We start from the raw sequence: 24335 nt of genomic DNA on the forward strand, positions 1-24335 counted from the left end.
AACGTTTAATTCTTTATTTATTTGAATTTACATTTTACGCAAAAAATAACCTTAAAACATATTTACAAAGTGGGCATAAATATCATCTTGAAAATCAATGCATTCAAAGTTTTTTTTTTTTTTCAAACATTTCACTTGTTTAAAGATTCCCAGTTCGAGGCATTGGTCAACAAATATATATTTGGAAGTTAATCATGACGTCATCTGTTGTTTTACGTCACGGAAGTCTGATATTGAGACATGTGATCAACAATTGTATAGGTTGTATTCGACAACATGTTTGACTGTGAACGCTTTTGTCTGCCTGGTATCGTCATATTATGTTGATTCCATTTTCGTTTTAGTAGTGAATGAACCTAGAAAAGAAAACTCATTTTATTGACAACTTTCTAAAATGACATAGTTGAAAGTTTATGAAAAAAATCAAAACTTCATCTTAATTTTTACATTATTAAATGCATGCTTAGACTAACACCAAGAAACGTAAGAAGACAAAAAAAACTCCAATTTCATATATATACATGTATCTGGTTTAGATAAAAATTTAAAATTGTCATTATGCTTCCGGTAATTTACATGTAGAATAGTTTACATTTCAATTCTTTTTATAAGAAGATTAACTTTTTTATATAAAAACAAAAATCTTAGGCTAGTGAGATATCCAACTTCATTATAATACCAATAACGTGTAGCATAACATCAAAAGTGATTAGATAATTGGACAAACACACAACTTTAATTAGTGCGGGAAGACGTAGTGTCACAGTATAAAAACTTTATTGATAAAACAATGATAAGCATGTCCGTGAGTTAATGGGTCAGTGTGACAAAAACGCTTGACAAGGACGTGTTAGTGAATCAATGTGAAATAGAAGCTTCACTAAGAAAGACATCACGTGTGTGTGAATAAACACTTTATTCACCTGCGCGCTTTGATAATAATCGGCTCATTCGAAATGTACTAATGGTCGAGAGCTGATACGAGTTCTTTAACTTACGCACCTCTCCGTTGCAGAAACAGTACATTATGGATACGAACGCACCCTGGAAAGGAGAAAAGTACAATTTCAAAGACAATGTTTGGTTAATTTCCTCAAAAAAAATATTTTATAATTTATAAGTAGATTCGAGGCGATATTACGCAGCATCGTGGAGTTTATTGTGCCCTGCATATCAAACCTTAATTTTTCAGTAACAAATTATTCTGAACCATGTTAAAATGAAACATATGGAGATAACAAACAGTATTCACTAATATACTTTGACATACAATTAATTGGAAGAGGATTTAGAGACTTTCTTCTTACATTCTCTTTCATTGTTTTCTTATTAATTCCACTTCCCCACTTCAATTACATGTATAAATAAACTTTAGTTAAAATGGTAGTGTAAAAATTTCAAGACTGTTGAGGGAGATGTTCTTAAATGTATTTTATTCCGAAACAAGTTTTACTTCTACTAAAGGAGAGAAAATACTACGAAGTTATGCAAAAATCATGCATGTGGCTCACTTTTTGTTTGCATGAATTCTTTGATTTGTTTCCTTTCTATTGCTTAATTTTATATATCAATTAATTCAATATATATTTACCTGCAATGGAACGAATATAGCCAATCCATACTGGTATATAACATACAATGTCGATTCTTTGTCCTCTGGACGCTTGATAAAAACTAGAAATTGTAATCCCAACAAAGGAATCAAGATGGCCGTAGCACGTACTGCTTTCCTATGAAGGCAAAATGTATGCACAAATAAATAAGCAAGTCCCCAGAAGCTAATTTTTATCTTAATGTATTTCATTCTGTTCCGTGATTACATCATTTTATCCTGTCCGATTCAGAAACAATATCAAAGGCCAATACATTAACAATTCCTGATTTCCAAGAAAATGTCATTTTTCTGTTTTTAAATTAATGTGTAATATGTTTTAATATATTTTTAATTCACACATAAACTAGTATTTTTTAACCGAAACAAATTGAATTCTATAACATTAATTGACTATATTTACTTATTTTTTCTTGAGTGAGGTTTGCATTTTAATACTCAGTGCATCCTAAACGGTTCTGAATATAGAGTCTAACTTTGTATTTTAGATATTTCTTATCATTAGTTTATACTTACAACGTCTATAAACTGCGCAAGAAAAATTTATCTAAGTTTCACGAGGTTAGTTGCGTTCATTCTTGACATTTTTAATTTCTATAGCAATACAAAGAATATAACATGTAAGTTATAGGTTTGTATCCCTAATTAACCTTATCATTTTCGTTTAATATCATTAATTTTGTATTAAAAGCGGTCGTCGCCTTATCTAGGATTTTAATATTTTGCTATGAAAGGCGATGAATGACTACTGTAAGTTGCATTTGGAACAACCATAATAATGAAACTATAGATCTTTTACAGTGACGTAAGTCTATTTTCTTCGAACCCTTGTCATCATATATTTGTATTCATTGATTTTCCAATTGAAACCTTCAAAATACCCAGATTCTTCTTTATATTGCCTTTCATGAAGTCATTAAATTTCCATACTTGGAATGAGATATAAAATGCTGTCTAATTAAGATTTTAACATTTTAACATTGATTAAAATCCTAAAGAATTGCAAAAGCATCCGTCGATTTGCGTTGGAAAATTTGTATAACGTATAAGTTTTTGCGATGGTATAAGAAATTTTAAAGTTCAGTTTCCTTTTTTCGAACATAAAAATCTTACGTAAAATGGGGTCTCAACTAATTTTTATCTGTCTAATTTATTTTTTTTTAATTTAAGTTCGATGATATGGGCAATTTGGAAAGACATTTTGACTTCTATTACCAAAGTAAATATAATTTAATAGATTTATAAAAGAAGTTGTTTATGATTACAAAATTAGTCCGAAACAAATGGTATGGTTTTATTCACTTATTTCCAAATTCATATGATACAAGTAACAACAGGAACAATGACATGATGTCCATTCAATTTCATGCAAATTTTAGCATATTCTGATTTGTGTTTTATCTTAATCACATATGCAATCGAATTTGTTCTAAATGTAATTGACTAATGCAATTTGGCGTTAAAGGAATAGAAAATGTATTTTAAACCTAGGAAAGTGAATAAACTTGCAATGCAGTGGTGGCTATTATTCTTCAGTCAATGCCAGAATTTCATCGCAATTTCTTACGGCAATGTGTTTATTGTTGGCCAATGCAGGTAGCACAACTATCAAAAGGGCGAATGCAGGCTGCACAACTATAAAAAGGGCCAATGCAGGCAATGTGAATCGCTCTTTCTTTATCCTTTTCCCTCTCTCTTTCTATCTATGGTCACTCGGGCATTTCAAGGCTCTCAAGGCCAATGCAGGCATTGGCTGACTCTCTCACGCTCTCAAGAGAGTCCGTCAATGTCTGCATTGGCTCTTTAGAGAGCTAGCCAATGCCTGCACATCAGTCAGTCAATGCACATCAGTCAGTCAATGCAGGCATTGGCCGACTTTACATCAGTCAGTCAATGCAGGCATTGGCCAACTGCGCAGTCAGTCAATGCAGGCATTGGCCGACTGCACATCAGTCAGTCAATGCAGGCATTGTCAATGCAGGCATTGGCCTACTGCTCATCAGTCAGTCAATGCAGGCATTGGCCGACTGCGCATCAGTCTGTCAATGCAGGCATTGGCCGACTGCGCAGTCAGTCAATGCAGGCATTGGCCGACTGCACATCAGTCTGTCAATGCAGGCATTGGCCTACTTCACATCAGTCAGCCAATGCAGGCATTGGCCGACTGCACATCAGTCTGTCAATGCAGGCATTGGCCTACTTCACATCAGTCAGCCAATGCAGGCATTGGCCGACTGCGCAGTCAGTCAATGCAGGCATTGGCCGACTGCTCATCACTCAGTCAATGCAGGCATTGGCCGACTGCATGCACATAAGTTCTAATGCAGTCAATGATAGACTCAAAAGACTGATGCAATGCAGGCGTTGTACATTCCACTGTATAAACATGTATAGGGACTGCAGGCATTGGAATAGCTTTAATTCATACGGCTAATGCAAATAAAATCTTCCTTGTAAAAAATATAGTTATAAATGTACATATTGTATTTATCAAAACTGGTTTTTTACAGCAGACTTCTATAAATCAAGTAATGCCGATGAATGATCAATTTTAACGTTTATTTTAATTATGGAGAAGAATTTGCAGAAAAGTAAAATTAAATAAAAACGATGTATTTTCAAGGACAGTTTGATAAAAATTATTTGCGTAGAATCTTTTATGCATTGTCAAAATGTTGTCTTCTTGATTCCTAAAGTAATCCATTTAGTCTGTGCAGTTCTCAGTACTTCGCCTGAAAATAGAATCGGAGTTAGTTACACAACATTGTTTGAATTCGTGTAAATTTGTATATAATTTTCGGCATTGTTTCACCAAATAATTACACATCGTCTTGTTCCAACATAATAATTAATGTTATACGCTCTAAATATTAATAAAAATGCTTCTTTCGCAGATTTTTAATTTTATGTATTCATGTAATCATCACTCAATAATCAAATACAAGTAGTGAGGCACAATATTGAATATAAAACCTTATGATATGGTCGTTGGCCACCATTTTAACAAACAGACTCAGGTCTCATAGAATCGGATATCATCACAGACTGTAGTCTAATGTTGCTGTAGATTCCATCTGAGTGTCACTCAACACTGTTAAGAAAAAAATAAGACATGTATTTAAAAATCCCTAGACAAAACAAACATGAACTTTGTAACTTTTGCCACTGCATGCATTATTTTTATGGAAAAAAAATCACAACGGCCGAACCAAACTCTTTGGTGAGAGTGGGGCATGGAGTAAAAAAACTTATCAGACCAAATAATTAAGGGGTACAACCATAAAGATTTCTAAACACACGCCATAATTTGCAAACATTTCTACGACTATATTTCTTTTTTTTCTACGCTAGAAGTCGAAAAAGTACGATTTACTTTAGAAAGAAGCTGTACATCAAAACTGGAAAATCCCGAATCCCAGAAATAATCTTAAAAATAGTTAAAAGCATTTTCCTTTTTTTTTTTTTTTTTTTTTACATTATTATATTAAATATATTATTTGGGCAAGTTGGAAATTAAAAAAGGCAAGTTATTTTGAATAATAATTGAAACATTTGCCAAATAAACACAATATAGTTGCATAATTTAAATAAAAGCATGGTAGGCTACTTTGTACAAACCTTCAATGTGTCTTAAATCTGCAGCTGGAACTTCCCGTCTTGAAAACGCATACTATAGGATAAAGATACACTGGACGAAGCTTTGCTTCAAGAAGATCACAACTGGTGTTTTTCCACTGCATAATAAAAACTCCATACTTTTTTAATCGCCAACATATTATTTTGCTGTGTGAATGATCAGTCTTCAAACAGGCCTAACTGTTGGGTGATGCACTACGTACTTATATGACGTCACAATATTACAGAAACTAAAATCCGCGAAACGTTAATAAGCCAAGGGGTTAAGATGATCTTTTTAAAATTCAACGATAAAAAGGACGTATTTCCAGTTACCAAATGTTGTGTGTTTATGCTGAATGATTATACACGTGCACATGTTACGTTTTACCAATCCAGGCATCGAAATACTGGTAATAGCTGACCATCCTACAGCAGAGGGGCCGATGATTGAGTGTAACGTCAGGCCTACAGACTGTATATCGTTCTTTGTGGTAAGTAGTTTGTACGTCTGTTCATAAACCAGTTATAGATAAAAGTGTTTACTTACAAATAACATAAAACTTACATTTAGACGGCCGAATTTTTTTTTATTCATGATTAATACTCGGTCTTAATAATAGCTACTTTCACTTTTAAATACAGAGGCGTTCAAAAGATGGTGCATCGCAAGAAATTTTAATTTATGACGAATTAAAATAAATATCTACAATCAGAGTAATTTCAATCTATTTTTCCTTCACAATATTAAAAAAATTTGAGGATAATAATTATTTATTTCAGTTTTAAAACCCTTTCCTTGTAAGGAATGATGTACATGTAAACTCGTCCATTACATGTAGTGCATTACAAACCAGTCCTATATACAGATGAAAGTGAATACTGAAAAAATCGAAAAAAAAGAAAACTCTGGTAAGATTATGTTTCTTTTTTTCTTTTTTTTTGGTTTGTTTGTATTTGTTTGAATGACAGGGATAGAATATTCATTCAATTCTGAAAAGAAGGAGGGGGGGGGGTCTGGAGATTTTTTTTTAAAAAAAGTAGTTGTGCTAAAAAAAAATTGAATAAAGATAATATGTCCAGTGGCAGGAATTTAAAAGTAATATGCCTCTGGTTATCCGGAAAATAAATTATTTAGTCTTGTGAAGGCTTGGGAATGCATAGTTAATCTGCCTTACAGAATATATTGCCATCATATTCTTACAAAGTCTTTTCATTTGAAGAAATAAGTTTAAACTATTTGTGAACTATTCTAATCATAAACAGAGTTAATTAAATGAAATATTTGAAAAAAAAATTTGGAAAGTAAATGTAAAAATAAACGGTAATTCGCGATTATTTTAAAAAGAAGTTTACTTTAATACTGCATGCATTTCTTTTTCAGGTATACACGGGTTAAAAACTACAATATAGACCAAAGGAAAAGAAAAAGATAGAGGATCAAGAAAACGCTTTATAATATATGAAATTAAATGAATAACATATATGCACGACTAAATGTGCCACTTTATTTCCTACTATTCATATACTTTAGGAAAATATTTATACCATTATACATGCATGTGCATATATCAAGTGAATTTGTTTTGTTACATCAGTTTCAGTCATGTTGGAAATTCACCAAATTCCCCGCAGTGAAAATTTTAATCAATTAATTAGAACAATTAGTACTTTGTTGTCAATTAACAGCCAAAATCATTTTTATGCTGGCTTCTTTGGAATTTATAAAATGAATAACACTTTTGTAAAAAAAAAAAAAAAAAAAAAGAAGCTTTGACCAACTTTCACCTTTGTTATCATGCATCCCCACATTACCCCACTGATCATAATTTAGACTTTTCTTATGTCCATTACATATGAGCGCTTTATGATTTTTTATATATTTCTATGTAAAACTTTATTCCCTATAATGGGCCTCCATGATTATTTTATATTTATCAATTTCAAATTAAGATTTTTCCTATATATTTATGATATTATTTATCAGAATTAGTTTCAGCTTTTCTGGCCCAGTGGTGAGAAGAAGATTTTCAAAGATTTTTCCTAATATATATTTCTATATAAAACTTTGATTCCCCATTGTGGCCCTGCCCTTCCCCCGGGGGTCATGATTTGAACAATTTAAAATCTACACTATATCAGGATGCTTCCACATAAGTTTCAGCTTTTCTGGCCCAGTGGTTCTTGAGAAGAAGATTTTCAAAGATTTTTCCTATATATTTCTATATAAAACTTTGATACCCCATTGTGCCCCCTCCCCCCCTTCCCCTGGGGGTCATGATTTGAACAATTATTAACAGGATCATAAACAGTTCTTGAGAAGAAGATTTTCAAAGATTTTTTATATATTTCTATGTAAAAATTCCCCAGCCCTTTTGATTTGAACAATTTAGAATCTACACTATACCATGCTTCCATATAAAGCTTTTCTGGCCCAGTGGTTCTTGAGAAGAAGATTTTCAAAGATTTTTCCTATATATTTCTATATAAAACTTTGATACCCCATTGTGGCCCCAAGGTGTCATTATTTGAACAATTTAAAATCTACACTATATCAGGATGCTTCCACATAAGTTTCAGCTTTTCTGGCCCAGTGGTTCTTGAGAAGAAGATTTTCAAAGATTTTTCCTATATATTTCTATGTAAAACTTTGATTCCCCATTGTGGCCCCGCCCTTCCCCCGGGGGTCATGATTTGAACAATTTAGAATCTACACTATACCAGGATGCTTCCACATAAGTTTCATGCCCAGTGGTTCTTGAGAAGAAGATTTTCAAAGATTTTTCCTATATATTTCTATATAAAACTTTGATTCCCCATTGTGGCCCCGCCCTTCCCCCGGGGGTCATGATTTGAACAATAGAATCTACACTATACCAGGATGCTTCCACATAAGTTTCAGCTTTACTGGCCCAGTGGTTCTTGAGAAGAAGATTTTTTAATGACCCCACCCTATTTTTGTCTTTTCTTGATTATCTCCCCTTGCGAGGGGATATGTCCCTTCATTTTAACAATTTAAATTCCCCTTTACCCAAGGATGCTTTGTACCAAGTTTGGTCAAAATTGGCCCAGTGGTTCTTGAGAAGAAGTGGAAAATGTGAAAAGTTTACAGACGGACAGACAGACAGACGGACAGACGGACAGACGGACGGACGGACGGACGACGGACAAAATGTGATCAGAAAAGCTCACTTGAGCCTTCGGCTCAGGTGAGCTAAAAAGACTTTCACCTCATGCACGTTAACTTTTCTTATGTCCATTACGACGCTTTATGATTTTAAAATTATCTGGCCTCCTATTATTTTATATTTATCAATTTCAAATTAAAATGATATTATTTATCATTGTATACATATTCTTGACATGATAATTATTAACAATCAAACAGCCATTTTTTATAGAACAGTTTGTCAAAGTCAGCCAAGCCTGGGGATTTAAAATCTACTGTGAAGAAGAATGAGGTGTATTGACTGATTATGGAGTCAGCCAATGCCTGCATTGACTGACTGTGCAGTCGGCCAATGCCTGCATTGACTGACTGATGTGCAATCGGCCAATGCCTGCATTGACTGACTAATGTGCAGTCGCCTATGCCTGCATTGACTGACTAATGTGCAGTCGGCCAATGCCTGTATTGACTGACTGATGTGCAGTCGGCCAATGCAGGCATTGACTGACTACGCAGTCGGCCAATGCCTGCATTGAATGACTGATGTGCAGTCAGCCAATGCCTGCATTGACTGACTAATGTAAGGTTGGCCAATGCCTGCATTGACTGACTGATGTGCACTCGGCCAATGCCTGCATTGACTAACTGTGCAGTCGGCCAATGCCTGCATTGATTGACTGATGTGTAGTCGGCCAATGCCTGCATTGACTGATTGCGCAGTCGGCCAATGCCTGCATTGACTGACTGATGTAAGGTCAATGCCTGCATTGACTGACTGATGTAAGGTCAATGCCTGCATTGACCAACTGATGTACGGTCAGCCAATGCCTGCATTGAATTACTGATGTGCACTTGGCCAATGCCTGCATTGACTGACTGATGTGCAGTCGGCCCATGCCTGTATTGACTGACTGTGCAGTCGGCCAATGCCTGCATTGACTGACTGATGCAAGGTCGGCCAATGCCTGCATTGACTGACTGTGCAGTCAGCCAATGCCTGCATTGACTGACGTGACATTGATAGACATTATAATGCACAATACCTGACAGAGCCTGCATTCATACTGCATAGTATTGGTAATCCTGCATTGGGGAATTGGGAAATGTAAATTAAATTTATCTGCATTCGGATAAAGTTGCACAAATTTAGTAGCATTGCAACAATGCAGGTAAGGAGATGTAAAATGGAAAAATAATTCTAATAAAAACATCTGCATCTGGAATTGCAGTATTTTACTTTTACCAATTTAACTTTATTTTGCTCAACTTTGAAAAGCAAAATTTTGTCAATTCAAATGTGTGCTTCAGCATAGGTTTTTGTAAGGTGAGGCACGAGTCATTTATAAACAAAGCTTTAAACAGTGATATTTGCATAAAAAAATAGTTGAGACAAATCAAAATTTAGTTGAGACTCCATTGTAACAGATATACGTAGAACTTCCCTTCTTATTTATCAGAGTTAATTATTAAATGATGGTCTTTTATTCTAGATTAGAAATTCCGCAAAGTTTAAAGGGGGCCTTGTTTTCATTATGTACATTCTTTGTATATGATTTGGTTTTACCGGTCATCCGTCATCTTTTTTCTCCCCTTCGACAAAAATTACGTCAACGAAATCATAAGAATTAGAGCAGATTTTTGAAAAAAATATTTTTGAAAACGGTCGAACGATATGGGTTCATTTTTATTCAAATGATCACAATCTTTCTCTTTAAAAAATATCAAAATAATAGAATAAATAATTCATTTTTTTTTTTTTTTGCTTTTAGATAAGGAACGCATGAACCATGCTAAGAAACATTACCTTTTTTATTCTATCATTTTTTTATTTTTTATTAGCATCTGAATTTCGTATAATGTTTAATATACACTGTATTTTCAAAAAGGGAGATAAATCTTCGTTCCTTGAAAAAATTTCAATATTGTGAAGAATAATATACATATATTCAAAAATTTCATCAGCACATACCTTGTCTGAGCAGCTTCCGGTATCTGCCTTAGCTTTGTTATAAGTAAACGCATTATATTCACAACAAAAATCACGTTGATCTGAAATACATCGATTAGAGAATTAGAGAATTAAGGGTAAATTGTATGTTATATGTTTATATATGTTTATTGTTCAATTTGAACGAGCATGATATTAAAATAGTAAAAATGTATGTTTAAATTGTGTTATAATAGTAAACATTCATTCTTATATAAGTTATATCTTATTTAACTTCGATAAAATTCAACCTTTTCTAAATATTAATTAACATTTTCAATTTATAAGATGAAAAGTAGATTTGATTTTCCTATCAGAAACCTAACAAAACCTACAAGTAACTAAACAACTAAACACGCTACTCATCCGGAAAAAATAGTATTTGAAAAAAAAATTATTACCGACATGGAGAGTACAACCGGGGCATATATGATCCACAGAAAGCTACTTTCACCACTCCAACATCTAGAAAAAACAAAAGTAATTTATTAATTACTAGCAAGTATAAATAAGAATTTCTATGGAAAAGTGTCCATAGTCTTTTATCTAAATAATTAATTTTACGATTCTATATTAATTTTTGAGAAGATTTAAATTAACTACATTTGTTCTTATCTCTCAATAGCTTATTTTCAAAATTATTTTCCCGTTTTAGTTAATTTTGTTTCAATATTAAGAAGTATGCACAATTGCAAATCTTTGATTCTCATCTTTTTAAGATGTGCATTCATACCGTTTTAAGGTTTTACTATGTTTTATGGTATTACCATGTTAATTTTAGTTAGAAATACGTACGCTATTGTGTTGTCATTAGTTATAAGGTATTACCATGTTCATTTTAGTTACAGATACATACGCTATTGTGTTGTCGTTCAGGGAGGTCCTGATAGCTGCATAAATAATTGTTAAAGGAACCGGGACACCTGAGAAATAAAAGCAAAGAAAAGGTGAATTTTTCATAGCATTTATAAAAAAGAGGTTGGTCATGGAATATACGAACTGTGACTTTATATTATGTTTTTATGCTATGCATATGGTTTTTGTCAGGTTTAAATTTACCAGAAAGTTAAATCCTTAACAACTAACAAAATTATATCTTTTGTAACATTTTGTCATTATCTTTGTATTCCTACCCCATCCAATCACTAGACACGCAATAATAACAGATTTGCCGGAAGTGAATGCGCTCATCATCACGGTATGAAGATATAGTCCCTCACAGAACATCCAGGCAAAGTTACAGACGATTGCATATTGTGTGACAACATGGAGGGCTTGACACCAACCCTAAAAGAAAGAAAAGGTTTTATGTTTTATTTAACATTTAAAACATTCACATATCAATGTTCTTAAGTATGTTTTTTTTTTTCTCTTCCAGTATAAACAATCTCGAATCTCGCCCGCGACTAAAGGTAGCATTGCTCTTCCTACGCCATGCATTCAACACTTTGAGGTGAACGTTGTGGATTCTTCGCATGAGACCTAAACAACTGAAGCCCCGTCAAACATTGGCACGATAAAGATGCCTCACTGCTCAATGGCCCTGCGTGCCGAGGAAAGGTCAAAATATGAAGCCATTCACCGGTAAATGGTTACGTGAATATACGAGTGAAACATTCTCGAATGGGAGGTAAAACAACATACAAACAATCTAATGAACAATTTGCAGAAAAAAAGTGTCACTGAACAACAGTAGTGATGTGACTTACAGGATTGTGCAGGACGACATCCTCCGAGAAATTGATAACAGAAAGATACACCAGGTAAAATAGATCTGTTATCAGGTAGGAAATAAACAAGTTCTTATGTATGGTGATTCTGTCACACCTGAGTTGTCTACAAAGAATAGTAATATGCAAATAAGGCAACAACAAAAAAAACGCGGAAATTTTTATACTGCACTCAATCCAGACTGTTTGTAGGCCTACGTTCATCTTGGTATAGAAGAACATTTTCTATTTTTATACAGAAGAAAGCAAAGAGTAAATCATAAACGATAAGAATCAGAGAAGTAAATCTTCTTTATTTTGTAGTTACCTATTGCATTAAAGAATGATTTTCTCGATTATTTTTCAACATGTTTGTCCAAGAATCCTTACATATAACTTGTTTAGACTTACATTGACCAATATTTTTACTTGCGACGCTTATACCTATGACATTGTAAAGAGACGGAAATATGACAAAACTTACCTGAATTTGAAAAATATGATAAGAGAGACCGAGATTAGGACAAAAGAGAGACAAAACAAAGCTATCGTGACGTAAATATGAATGACGTCATCCTCCAGCTCCTGTAAAGGATTTAAAAATGCCATTTTTATATATTTACATTTGCAAATGTTTTCCTTTATATAACACTACTGAAAGCAAGCGTTTTTATAACTGTATAAATACAGGTACGGGGTCAAGAGGTCATAGATGTTCGTATGGATAAACGTTCGACGTAATTTCTCAGTGACGTCATAAAGGGTCGACGCGCGTTCAGTGGATTACATAAATGCCGTTGGGTTTGAAAAATAATGCATTTCACACGTTAAAAGTTACAATCAGGCAAATTTAAAGTATGAATAAGTCACAAATGTAAATATAAGTAATAAGGTGTCATTTTTTGAGTTTTATTGGGGTGTAAAACGGGTTGGCACATGATCAAATCTTCCTTAAAGCCCTTCGGGCTTTATGGGATTTGATCACGTGACCAACCCGTTTTACATCCTAATAAAACTCAAAAAAATGATACCTTATTTCTTAAGTAAACTTCATAAAATTGGGCAATTGGTTTTGTAAAATTTAACTCTGAAAAACCATTCGATGAACACAATGTTATTATAGAAGAAATTTTGAATAAGATCGATATTTTACAAAAATTTTACACGTATACCTCCGATTAGAGTTTGAAATAATGCATTATTATCAGAATTCGTAATACAGAAAGGGAATTTAAATGTTAATATTAAATGGAATTTGATATAGTAATAAATGTACCTTGACGGCATTTTGGTAGTTTCTACACCTGGAATAATCGGCATATTCTCTGCCTGTATGAGGATTTACGTACCATGTTCCATTCTCAGTGCAGTCAAAATAGACCTTTTCTGAAATTGTTAATCTTATTTTTTAGCATTTGAAAATAATATTTTAATGATTGTTTGGCTGAAACACATAAAACTGATATGATTTTTTTTTTAAATCACATACTAAACAAACTTCGAACAATGCTTTCTATTATTATAAATCCCCCAACCAATATCCTAAATTTCATTCAATTCGAACATCTTGATCTCTAGAGAAAAAATTGTACAAGAATGAATTTTTGAAAGAAAAAAAATAAATCGTCCCTTAGACATTTTATTTGAAGTGCAATACTTGTGCACTCAACATTTTGCTTTCAGATTGACCGATTTGATCACAATATTGCGTGTTGTTAAAGTAATATATCTTTATTGTTCCTTTCCTTTGTTATTTGGCAGTTTTCAAAAGTGATAAAAGAGTGATAATACGTTTCATATCTGATAAATACTCAATAAATATATACTTTCCGAAGATAATTTTTCTTGATTACCAATCACATTGTAGATATATGAAAGAGGAAGATAGCAAACAGTTATCAGTTTATATTTGATAGTTTTTATAAAGTGGGCATTTCTCATAATTTCATAACACAAAGTATGAGAGAAAAACTGTTTCAGCTAATAGACCATATTCATGAGAAACAAAAGTTTTCTTCTTTCCGGAACGTGGCGTGTAAGAGAGCGGAGAGAGTTTTGCGATTAGATCAAGATTTTCGGATGGATGATTAGAAAGGCATGTTAGCTTCCTCAAATGAATGTTTCTATTCACATTTTATTTCTTGTTTACAACGCTGTGAATGAATTGACCAATTATCCAATATAAGAGATTAAATCATCTGTCTTACGCACGCATAAGGTTCATATAGCATGTCATCATCCAGATATTAATTCCAAATTTACACGCGATTTTATATTAAATTTCATATATATATATTATCCATGAACGGATAACTGTGATAAGTCGGAATGGTAAAAGAAAAAGATAAACATTTTCAAATTAAAAAAAAAATTACGTATCATATTAATGACCTTTGTAGGATTACAAAGACATCAAAGACGATTGAACATGTATAATGTAAAATGTTGCTTGCTACAGTTCTTCTATTTGTGCAGATTCAGTCCTTTAACATGACTTTGACTACGGATTATTTGTATATATGAACAAATGTTTTCTTTAAAATAGTGTATCTTGTTTGCAGAATATTTGCTTTGCTTCAACTTACAGCGACATTTGATATTCTAAATATAATTGCACTGATCATGAAAGAGGACAATTGAGGGCAAATGTACTTGCATAAGAAAATCTTTATAGTATCGCTTCATAATATTCTATTGTTTCATCTACAACATCTTTAAAGGGGGTGCAAAAATAAAACAGGAAACTTTATACATTTTTAGAATAAACGTAAGTGATGATTGATATCAAATATTACCTGATATCATATTTCCTATCATTGTCAAATGTCAGAGTCAAGTGTAGCGACAAATCGAACACTTTACATTGTATTGTTGACAAATCTTTTAATGCAAATCAAAAAGCTTTGGTTATTAAAATAGACAAAAGAACTACAGTGAAACAGACTTATAAAAGGACAATTTTGCTTCATGTTAAGCGTTACTTGTTACCTCCGTTCAGTCTACAATATATTTTGAAGACAGGAAGAACGCAAATCACTTCGTAGTAAGCGTCATTTTATAATAAATGTGTCTGCTTTAACTGTTTTACTAGTTTTTTTAAATATTGGATAATAATTTAAAATATCCATGTTCATGTTTTTAACCAGCAAATTTTTTGGCTAAAGATATGGGTTGTTTTTGTTTTTTTTTTAACTCAAGTCAAGAATTTATGACAATGTTTCTATTTTTATTAACATACCTTATCTTTTCGAAAATTAAAATAGAGGAATCTAATGAGTCTGCGGATTAAGTGTGGATCAAGTGCGGATTAACTTACGTGATTTATGAAATCCCGGGATTTCAGGACAAGGCAATGAGGCCTTGGTGCCAGCTTCTGTATAGTTCCAGCATCCCAGAAAATCGTCATGTTTTGGAGAACAATATAATTTACCTATAAAAGATAAAAACAAATTATTATTAGAAAGTGATACATAAGTATAAGCACTTCTTTTTTACAAAAAAATATTTTGTAGTAAAAGTGGCAGAGTCAAAATAAGTTAGCGTTTTGGTTTTGTATTATTTTTTTTCCATTTTTAGTTTTTTAGTTGAAAAGCACTCAAATTATTATTTCGTGGAGTAAGCGGTTGATCTTAAAGTTTGAATTTTAAAGAAATGACATTAATATTATATAATGGAAGAAGATCTTATATTTTCCAGTTAGGTTCTCAAGCCTGATGTGTATATTACACAGTCATAAAAGGGGTATTTTATTTATTCTTTATAACATTAATTTTAGCCTGATTACTTTTCTTACAAAGAAAAAAAGGTTTCATTGATATCAAATAAAAAATGTGCAAGCTATATGCATTACATTTTTATAATTGAAATTTCTTTTTAGAATTTTTCGATGAAATATGCAGCTTTCTTTTTTTCATTTAAAGAGAGTGGGAGAAAGTGAGATGTTCTTGAATCAATTTTTCCTAACCGTTTCAATAAATACAGAGAGTATTTAAAAACAATTACATGCATTTACGCCAAGTATTCGTGAAACTATTTCATTGGCAAATGGATCTTATAAAACATTACAGAGATTACAAGATTTCCAGATTTAATCATCTCGCCTGATGGAATGTCGTACACAAAACGTGAAATTCGAGAAATCCAGATTTTACTGAACAACTGCAATTTTGCTTACATATCTAACCTACATCAATTTGTTTACACATAACTAGCTTGGAATTTTATATATCTTGTTCTAAAACTCTTTAATATGTTAAGACTGCTAAAAGTGACGTTTTTTATTCAAAAAATAATTATCATCTTTTCGTTAGTTTGCTATCTCTACTATACAGTTGGTGAGATTTGGAAAAAAATAATAAGACATTAGAAAAATTTACTCAGCAAACAAAAAAAAATCATTTTTTTTAAAATTGTGTTTATTTCAAACTCCTGACCGAGTTATGAAAGATAATACATTCAAGACCAAGGCATCTCTTGATTTAATTGAAAAACAGTGTGCAGCAAGTGAATGGCTGTAGTATATAGATAGAAGGGTAATTACATCAAAATTTAACCCAGCATGAAGACTCCATCTGGCCGAATGGAGGTTATGAGCCTTATTCTTTAATGTTGTAAGCAATTACACGGAAATATAGTTCACAATAAGACAATAGATTGAGCGTTAAGGTAAGCTGGGTGCAGAGACTTACGCCAGATGATTTCCCTGACAAAGTTTATAATTCTACCCTAGGTGATTATAAGTGTTTGGTTATATTCAAGTTATATATACACATCTTTTTAGTTTTTACATGTTTAACTTTCCCCAATTGGCTCCTTTTGAAGAGACCTTTAAATCCGAGACCCAAACTCACGGTAGGCGTTGGCATCAAATTAAAATCCCTCACTGAATGACGGTTTGAAGTCCTTTGCCGGTACAAGGTGACATGAGCAAAAACGTCTCGAACGGAACGTAAAAAAATATACAATCATTCAAACTACTCTTCCCCTGATTCGTTTCCGCTGATATCCATATACTAGCAGCTAGTAATGGTTATATATTACTAATGTTGTTTAATTATTAAAATGTGTATTGCTGCGATGAGAAGGCTTTGGTCGTCTCATCATTTATTTTTTTCAATTAATAATAACGTAAAGAAGTGTTTGTCAGTATCAAAACTTTGTCACAATATGTATTAATTTGAAAAGGCCTTAATTTTGTCTAGAAAATATGTCCTTTTTAAAACAAAAAGTAAGTATTAAAAAGCTAGCAGTTTTATGTCAAAAAATTAAAATATCTTTAAGTTTCAATCTTTTATTGCCTATTCTTAAAGATCGGCATAAAAAATTGCTTGTGGCGTTTGCTTCTTTTGATTTTATTTTTCAGATAAAGAAAACGCCAGCTGCTATCAAAGAAAGGATTAGCTAGAAATTATAACAGATGAAAAGTTACAGCACTTTGACAGAAACACTTAATTATGATAGATGGCTCAAGAGACGTCAGCTTTTATACAAAGCAGTCGTTACTTTCCAAAAGACTTCCCCGGTATGACAAGAGAGCAATCTCATTCACTACATGTAAGCTTCGTAATCTTAAATTTGAAATGCGATTATTTTAAGTAATTTATCAATTACATTGTAATGATGTGTTGGCTGAAACGTTGTTTTTTTTTTTTTTTTGCTTTCTTTTGAATAATTAATGATTATATATATTTTTTAAATGATAATTCTGCTACATTAAGAATATTTCAACTAATCAAAGGTTTTAACAGTGTCTAACGACTTCAAGATTCATCTTACTAATTAAACCATAAAAAAATATCATAGCTACAAATTGTATTTTACAATTTTACATACAATGTTTATTACAAACCTGAACTTTTTTTTTTAGAAATTAAGCAATCTAGATAAATTTTCAATCCGCAACACAGTGTAAGAACAAAATATCTTGTATAAAAGAATATACATTGGAATTTTGGCCAACTTGTTTGCAAATCTCTTCTTTTTGAATCATTAAAGCTGGATTCGGACGATTAAGAAAATCTTAAATAATAGCGTTATCGGTGAACAAGAAAGAACATTCTTTCGTATATAAGTATCTTTTTTTATAAAAGGAGAATACCATTCTAATTGGATCAGTTATTCAAAAAACCCTTCCAGATGTGTTACAACGTAAGGAAAAGAAAATACATGGCTAGAGTTAAAACTAAACAAATGACAAATGAATACTATCGACTTGATCGATGTCATAAAGGACGATGCCAAATAAATAAAAAGAAAATTTTATCGATGAATGAAACCCCAAATATTAGCAATTATATTGAAGTTAGGATGAAGGATCCATTTTCTCTTTAATAAATCGAAATACTAGGTAGGGCCAATTATGTTTTGTTAAATCATTAAAAATCAAAAGAATACCGTGAAATCACTAACTTTCGAGGAGCTTAAATTTTCGTTGTTTTCGATACATTGAGAGACCCAAGAATTTATATGACCACCACGAAAAGAAAATTTGATATTCATAATTACTTAAAATTCTCCACCACGAAATCGTCTTCACAAATTAACAAAGATTTTTTTTCAACAAACGTGGATAAGGTCACAAGAAAATATGTGATTTTACAATAGATTAAATCTATCATGGTAAATATATTGAATGTCGTGTAAACTTCCGATATTGATCTGTTTGTTTACACACAAGGCCAAAATCATAGATTTTCTTCAGCCAGAAAGTTCAAAGACATCAAATGAATAAAATTTCATTACTAAAGGCATGACAAATTACTCTCAAAAGTACGACCATGATGGGGTTTAACCAATGCATGTGTAACTAATCAGAATAAAATAAAGTTCATTAGTGCCAAATTCCTGAATAACATTCGGTTTTTTTTTCTGTAATATGTTTATCACTGGTACGTAAGTAAATGTCATTGATTAATTGCATCTGATGGTCAGAAGTCAATCCATACTGATCTTCGACTAACTCTGGGGAAGTGATGATATAATTGTCGATTTCTTATTTAGTTCTGTCTACAATGCAGGCAGCTTGCAGGCAGCTTAAAGAATTCTCATTTCTATCTCTCAAACGAATTTTCTCTTTTTTATACCCAGTTTGGGAATTCGAGGTCTTTCACGATATTTCTTATAAATATTTTCTTATGGTTAGAGTTCTTAGATCAGTTGATACTACAATAACAAAAATAACGATTATAAAAGTTCTCATGCATACATTTTGCCAAAAAACCTCTAGTTCACCTGTAATGTTAGTCTCACAGACTAAAATTCCTTTTTACGCCTAATTTTTAAATTCAAGGTCTTTCACAATACCTCTGTTTATTTCCTTATGGTTAGTGTTTGTTGATCGGTTGATAATACAGAAACGATTTTAAGAACTTGTTACTTTCAAGCATAAATTTTGCAAAACAATCTCTAGCACACCTGTTACCTAATATTCCTTTTGAGGCTAATTTTGGGCAGTATATCACTGTTGAATATTTTCTTATGGTAAGTATTATTTGATAGGTTTATAATGCAGTATTGATTATGAGATCCCATTTTTGTTTCAAGTATAATTTTTTTTTCAGAAATCCTGTAGTGCACCTTTTAAATGCTCATCACTTCAAACTCATAATATCTTTCATTACCTTTTTATGTCTATCAATATTTACTCAATTTATGATATTGTTTTCATAAAATGTTAAGAAAAGCAACTTTTTAAAAGTCAAATCTTTTTGTAGCGTTTCAAAATAGTACATCATACACTGCTAAAAAATACAACTATAAATACAAGCAATGTTTTATAAATCATGTCTATGCGTGTTCAAAGTGTATTACCACGATACTCTGTCGTTTAATACAACAGAATATTCATCTCAATTTATACTCATACTATGATACACTAAGATAAATATCAAAGAGGACACTTACCATCAGAGGGGGCTGGTTTCGATATCACATCCTCATAGCAAACTTGGGCCGATATTGCATGAATTTGTTTAAAGAATTCATTCTCAAATAAAACATTTTTCTTCTCCATTCTCGTCGTATTTCAGTCTGATAAAATTGTATTTCAATCCTCAGATATTGAGTTCACATAAAATCCAATACTGGTTTGTATAAGTGCTCTTAATGCTAAGTTTCCCTGTCTCCTTACAATTATTCACACGATTTCCGTCAAACGTTTTTTCTAAGAAGTCCGTTTTTAAACATCAAGGCTTCATATATATAGAATTGTTAACTTTAGTTCAAGCATTGTGCCAAATATATTTCAGTTTTCAAAAAATCGAACCGCTATAACTCACATGCTGTATTATTGCCCTTTTGTTTAACTAGTGAGTAGAACTTGGATTTATAAGCCACGACAGCTCCCTGACTAAAATTGCCTGCACAACATATTCTGTAGTTCTTCCAAACCGGCTAAGACGCTTTGGGTGAAAATCTTAATTTGGCGAAGTCAGTCATGTTGAGCTACCATTTCATTCTTTTTACCTCATATCCCTTTTAGTTACCATATCTTGTTGCGTCTTTCATTTCCAGTGAAAATTTATTCTGTCCGCTCGTTCCAGCTACAAGTTGGTGTAGACTTTGCTGTTTTCGGATTCAAATTGTTGCTTCAAGATAGATCTGATGTTTTCTACGTTTATTTGATGTTGACTTTAATTTGTAGTCCATTACAGTTTGTTGTCACTTTTGTTTTTTCCTGTTGCTTCAGTAGAGTTAGCTTTTTCGATTTGAACACATTCTAAAATGAAACGTTACAAATATCAAAATGTGAAATAAAGTAAAAAAATTAATGTAATCTGAATACCCGCTCTGTAATATTTTCAATCATATTTATTCAGTTTACCTAGTGAATATATTCACATCCAACCAGAATCTATGAGAAAATAATTTACGAAACAATTATAACTACACCTATGTGAATAGTTTTAAAACGACGAAAACTATTGATAAAATAAGTTTTAAAAAAACAAGAATAGCAACAGTTATCATTTCGCAAGATTTATAGTTGATATTATAACCTTCTCAACAAACATAATGGTTCAATAAATCGCATTTTGAATTACGTTTTTCATACAAACTGCAAGACCATTATTTTCACATTTAATTATCGACGGACATGCCCGTTATTTACCGATCGTGTAAGTGAACACACGGCGGGTATGCTCACTCATTAATGGTACTTTACCCCACCTCCAATGTTTTCGAGGACTGCGTTTGCTCTGCTCCGAAATTTGTTTTGATTATTGGACTTTTAAGCTCAAATACTCTTTGTTATCTCCATATAATACGTTCGACTTTACGCTTGCTCGATTATGTCAATAAGCACGTAAGGGAATAACCAATAATAGCGGTGTTTACTTTTCTGTAAATACTTATCCCTTCTGTGATTTTTTTTAATTAACTAAGTCACTTTAAGCTCTTTTCCCATTTTGTATTATACCAATCGACCTTTGATTCTAAATATTGTTCATTATCTATATACGTTACTGAAATACATTTCTTAAATCTTGTTGACTGTATTTAAGTTGGTCAGTCTCTGAAACATCAAAAACATACATTTCATGTATGAATAGACATAATATGCGTGCGCGACCTTTGGATGAGTTTTTCCAAGTGTCTAATTACAGATATGACTTACAGTTTTTTTTATTTCATTTTCTTTTGAGATATGCAATAAGTCTGTATTTTTTCTCATTCTATCACATTTGACATTTTTGCACTTTAAAAAGGAAGTGCAGATATTCGTTCTTTTAATAGATTGACGTAGATAACAAGATACGGATAAGATCACTGATGATTAACTCTGAGTGAATTTTTCATAGAGATTTTGTTTTCGTCTGTTTATGAAATTTACAAGGTATACCGCTAAACATTATTACGAGGCACAATATTATAATGAGGTACTAGTATTTCACTATATTATATTCGCATCACATATCTTTAATCGTGTGTATGCATTCATAAAAAAGAATTCAAATAGGATATAATTGTGCAATCAGACACATGCATTTTTGAAATATTTATCTTTTTAATTAATAATGTATATAATTCAATGGAAGGAATGTGAAGATAACAAATTAGAATTAAGCTCAAACATCCATCAAATCAATGCATAATAGGGGCAGAGCAAACAGGGATTTCTAAACTAATGAAAGGTGGGATCAGGTGCCCTGAATGAGTGGAGATTCCTTGTCAACTCTTCAATACTGTCGTGTGTCCCTTGTCTTGATAAAGCAAACAGGCACATCCGTTGACAATTCACTGTGAAATTTAGTACTTAAATGTATGTATGAAAAACGTTTGTCAACATTCGATAAATGATTATAAATGAGTTTCCTGAAAAGTCATTGAATCAAATTAAAATTTGCTAAATATTGTGAACAAGACTGTTGTCTCGACACTTGTTTCATCAATTAATTGATCATATTGTTACCGTACAACATAACAAAAAGATAATTCAATGCATGAATTTTTGAAACCATTATCGGACGCAAATGCATCGAAATCAGAGTAACTATAATAATATTCAACGTTTGATATGACATATTTGAAGAGAGAAAGAGATAGAGAAAGAGAGAGTCGCGAAATCGTGCAACATTTACAGAAAAATTGCAATTTTTTATCATACTTGTTTTCTATTAATTCAGACAATAATGTTAAAGAGAGAGAGAGAGAGAGAGAGAGAGAGATGTTAACATTTCTAGCTCGTGCATTATTATGCTTTAATTAAAAGATGCATCCTTATTTATTAAGCTAATTCGTATCTTGATGAGATCTGAGCTTCTTTATTAAATTCCCAATTTTGATATTTTTCTCTCTCAGCTTTGCACTTAATTTAATTAATAAAACAACACAGGTTTCCGCTTTGAGGTAGGCCAGGTGACCGATTAAATAATGGTTTCACAGTAGCAGGTCCTAAACTCATGAAAGTACTTTATCAATGCAACTGATATATAGGCACCATCATGCTGGCATTTTAAGCAATTTCAAAATATCCATCTCTCAAATGTCCTATATAAATACAAATGGAACAATATCTTAAGTAAAAAGATTTAAACGTACCGAGATTTATTATTGATGTTGTATAATTCCTTTAAATTCACTCTCCCGAAGAGGTAGCTGATAAATTGTTATTTATAATTCCACACTTAGTACAATTTCCAGTAGCTTTTACATTCGTCGTTAACCTTTCACAATCTAACTGAAAGCACAAAACGTCGCGGCATCTCCACAATTACTTTGTCTACTCGCTTCATTTTTTTGCACCGTTACAAACTCCGTGACATTATTTGGACCGTTTTAGAGCGCCTGTTTCCTTACGATCTTGATGTAAATAATCCCTTTCTCTTGTGGGGGAAACAGCTGGATGGCGGATCAATTCTTTTCTGATTTGTAGAGATTGATGAACAAACGATGTCTGGATTATATGATGTTTTTACCCTACACTTGCTTGAAACCACATTAAGCCTTGACTATCGTTGTTTGTTCGTTGACACCATAACACCACATTAATGTATTTCCCCCTCGTATTAAATCTACTTTTAATCTGTTCCCCTCCACACTAGCATCATTTTTATTTTTTAAATAGACAGAAACATACAACTTCCTTTTAAGTAAAAGTCATAATGTTTTTTTTTATCAATTTCTGCCCTAACAACTCAACAAGAAACCTGTATTGTTTTAGTTTTGATGGTTTTTTTCTACTACAGACGTACAGTATTAATAATTTTAATGATACAAAATTAACTAACATTGGTTTTGTGAGGTTTTTGTTATTATTGATTTAATTTTTTGGGCTTGTGTACATGAAGAAGAGATATATGTTTTTAAGAATATAGATACAGGTACATAAATTGATCGCTTGTATGCTATTTTGCATCAATATGAATGTTTCATTCGTACAGAAACGTCATCAAAACCTAAAGGGCTTCAAATCTCAACTTGGCACCAGTGTCATTAAGAAATTAGTTTTTCTTATTGTCACCGTCTTACATGACAGGAGATCTTGGTCTTAATCGAACGACCTGTGGCATTCTTCTCATTGGCAAAGAAACAGTTGATACCTATGTTTAGGTTTTGACGAAGCGTCGAGGCAAACAAAAAACGAACCACGGCTTCTCGAACACGATAGATATATACATGTACATGTAAATATACAGGTCATATGAAACTGAAGAGTATAAAATGTGTTTAGTTATCTCAGCCTAGGCAGCATATTAATTGCTAAATTAAAAAAATCGCAAAAAACATTAACAGAGAAATAGA

The 24335-nt window shown here is 32.2% G+C and overlaps 1 protein-coding gene and 1 long non-coding RNA gene across 5 annotated transcripts; both read right to left on the reverse strand.

Annotated features, from left to right (window-relative positions):
- Positions 1 to 23560, reverse strand: LOC134250973 (calcitonin gene-related peptide type 1 receptor-like). 2 transcript variants are annotated; one of them, XM_062733338.1, is made up of 13 exons: positions 23133 to 23560; positions 19995 to 20808; positions 15409 to 15522; positions 13369 to 13478; positions 12577 to 12677; positions 12093 to 12219; positions 11517 to 11670; positions 11240 to 11306; positions 10785 to 10848; positions 10366 to 10445; positions 1592 to 1730; positions 1003 to 1044; positions 1 to 356 (listed from the first exon to the last, which is right to left on the reverse strand). In XM_062733338.1, exons 2-13 carry the CDS (start codon positions 20101 to 20103, stop codon positions 213 to 215), a joined length of 1251 nt encoding a protein of 416 aa, XP_062589322.1. In that variant the 5' UTR covers positions 20104 to 20808; positions 23133 to 23560; the 3' UTR covers positions 1 to 212. The 2 variants fall into 2 exon arrangements, with proteins under 2 accessions (XP_062589322.1, XP_062589323.1); XM_062733339.1 differs by having other exon boundaries at positions 924 to 1044.
- LOC134250974 (uncharacterized) lies at positions 4158 to 5840 on the reverse strand. Of its 3 annotated transcripts, XR_009988636.1 has the most exons (4): positions 5796 to 5837; positions 5231 to 5346; positions 4586 to 4703; positions 4158 to 4344 (listed from the first exon to the last, which is right to left on the reverse strand). It is a non-coding gene; the product is annotated as an uncharacterized LOC134250974 (long non-coding RNA). The 3 variants fall into 3 exon arrangements; XR_009988637.1 differs by lacking the exon at positions 5231 to 5346 and having other exon boundaries at positions 5796 to 5840; XR_009988635.1 differs by lacking the exon at positions 5796 to 5837 and having other exon boundaries at positions 5231 to 5700.
- Positions 23561 to 24335: the final 775 nt, after the last annotated feature.

This window comes from Saccostrea cucullata, unplaced genomic scaffold (genome assembly GCF_032062105.1).
Source record: "Saccostrea cucullata isolate Sc308-1 unplaced genomic scaffold, CSIRO_AGI_Scuc_v1 ctg391, whole genome shotgun sequence".
NCBI lineage: Eukaryota > Metazoa > Mollusca > Bivalvia > Ostreida > Ostreidae > Saccostrea > Saccostrea cuccullata.

Coding starts and splice junctions, on each gene's coding strand:
- LOC134250973 (XM_062733338.1), bottom strand. CDS start 20,103: ATGGAGAAGAAAAATGTTTTATTTGAGAATGAATTCTTTAAACAAATT. Junction 11,671..12,092: donor ATGTCGTCCTGCACAATCCT/GTAAGTCACATC, acceptor TCTTTCTTTTAG/GGTTGGTGTCAAGCCCTCCA. Junction 1,731..10,365: donor CCGGAAGCTGCTCAGACAAG/GTATGTGCTGAT, acceptor TTGCCTTCATAG/GAAAGCAGTACGTGCTACGG.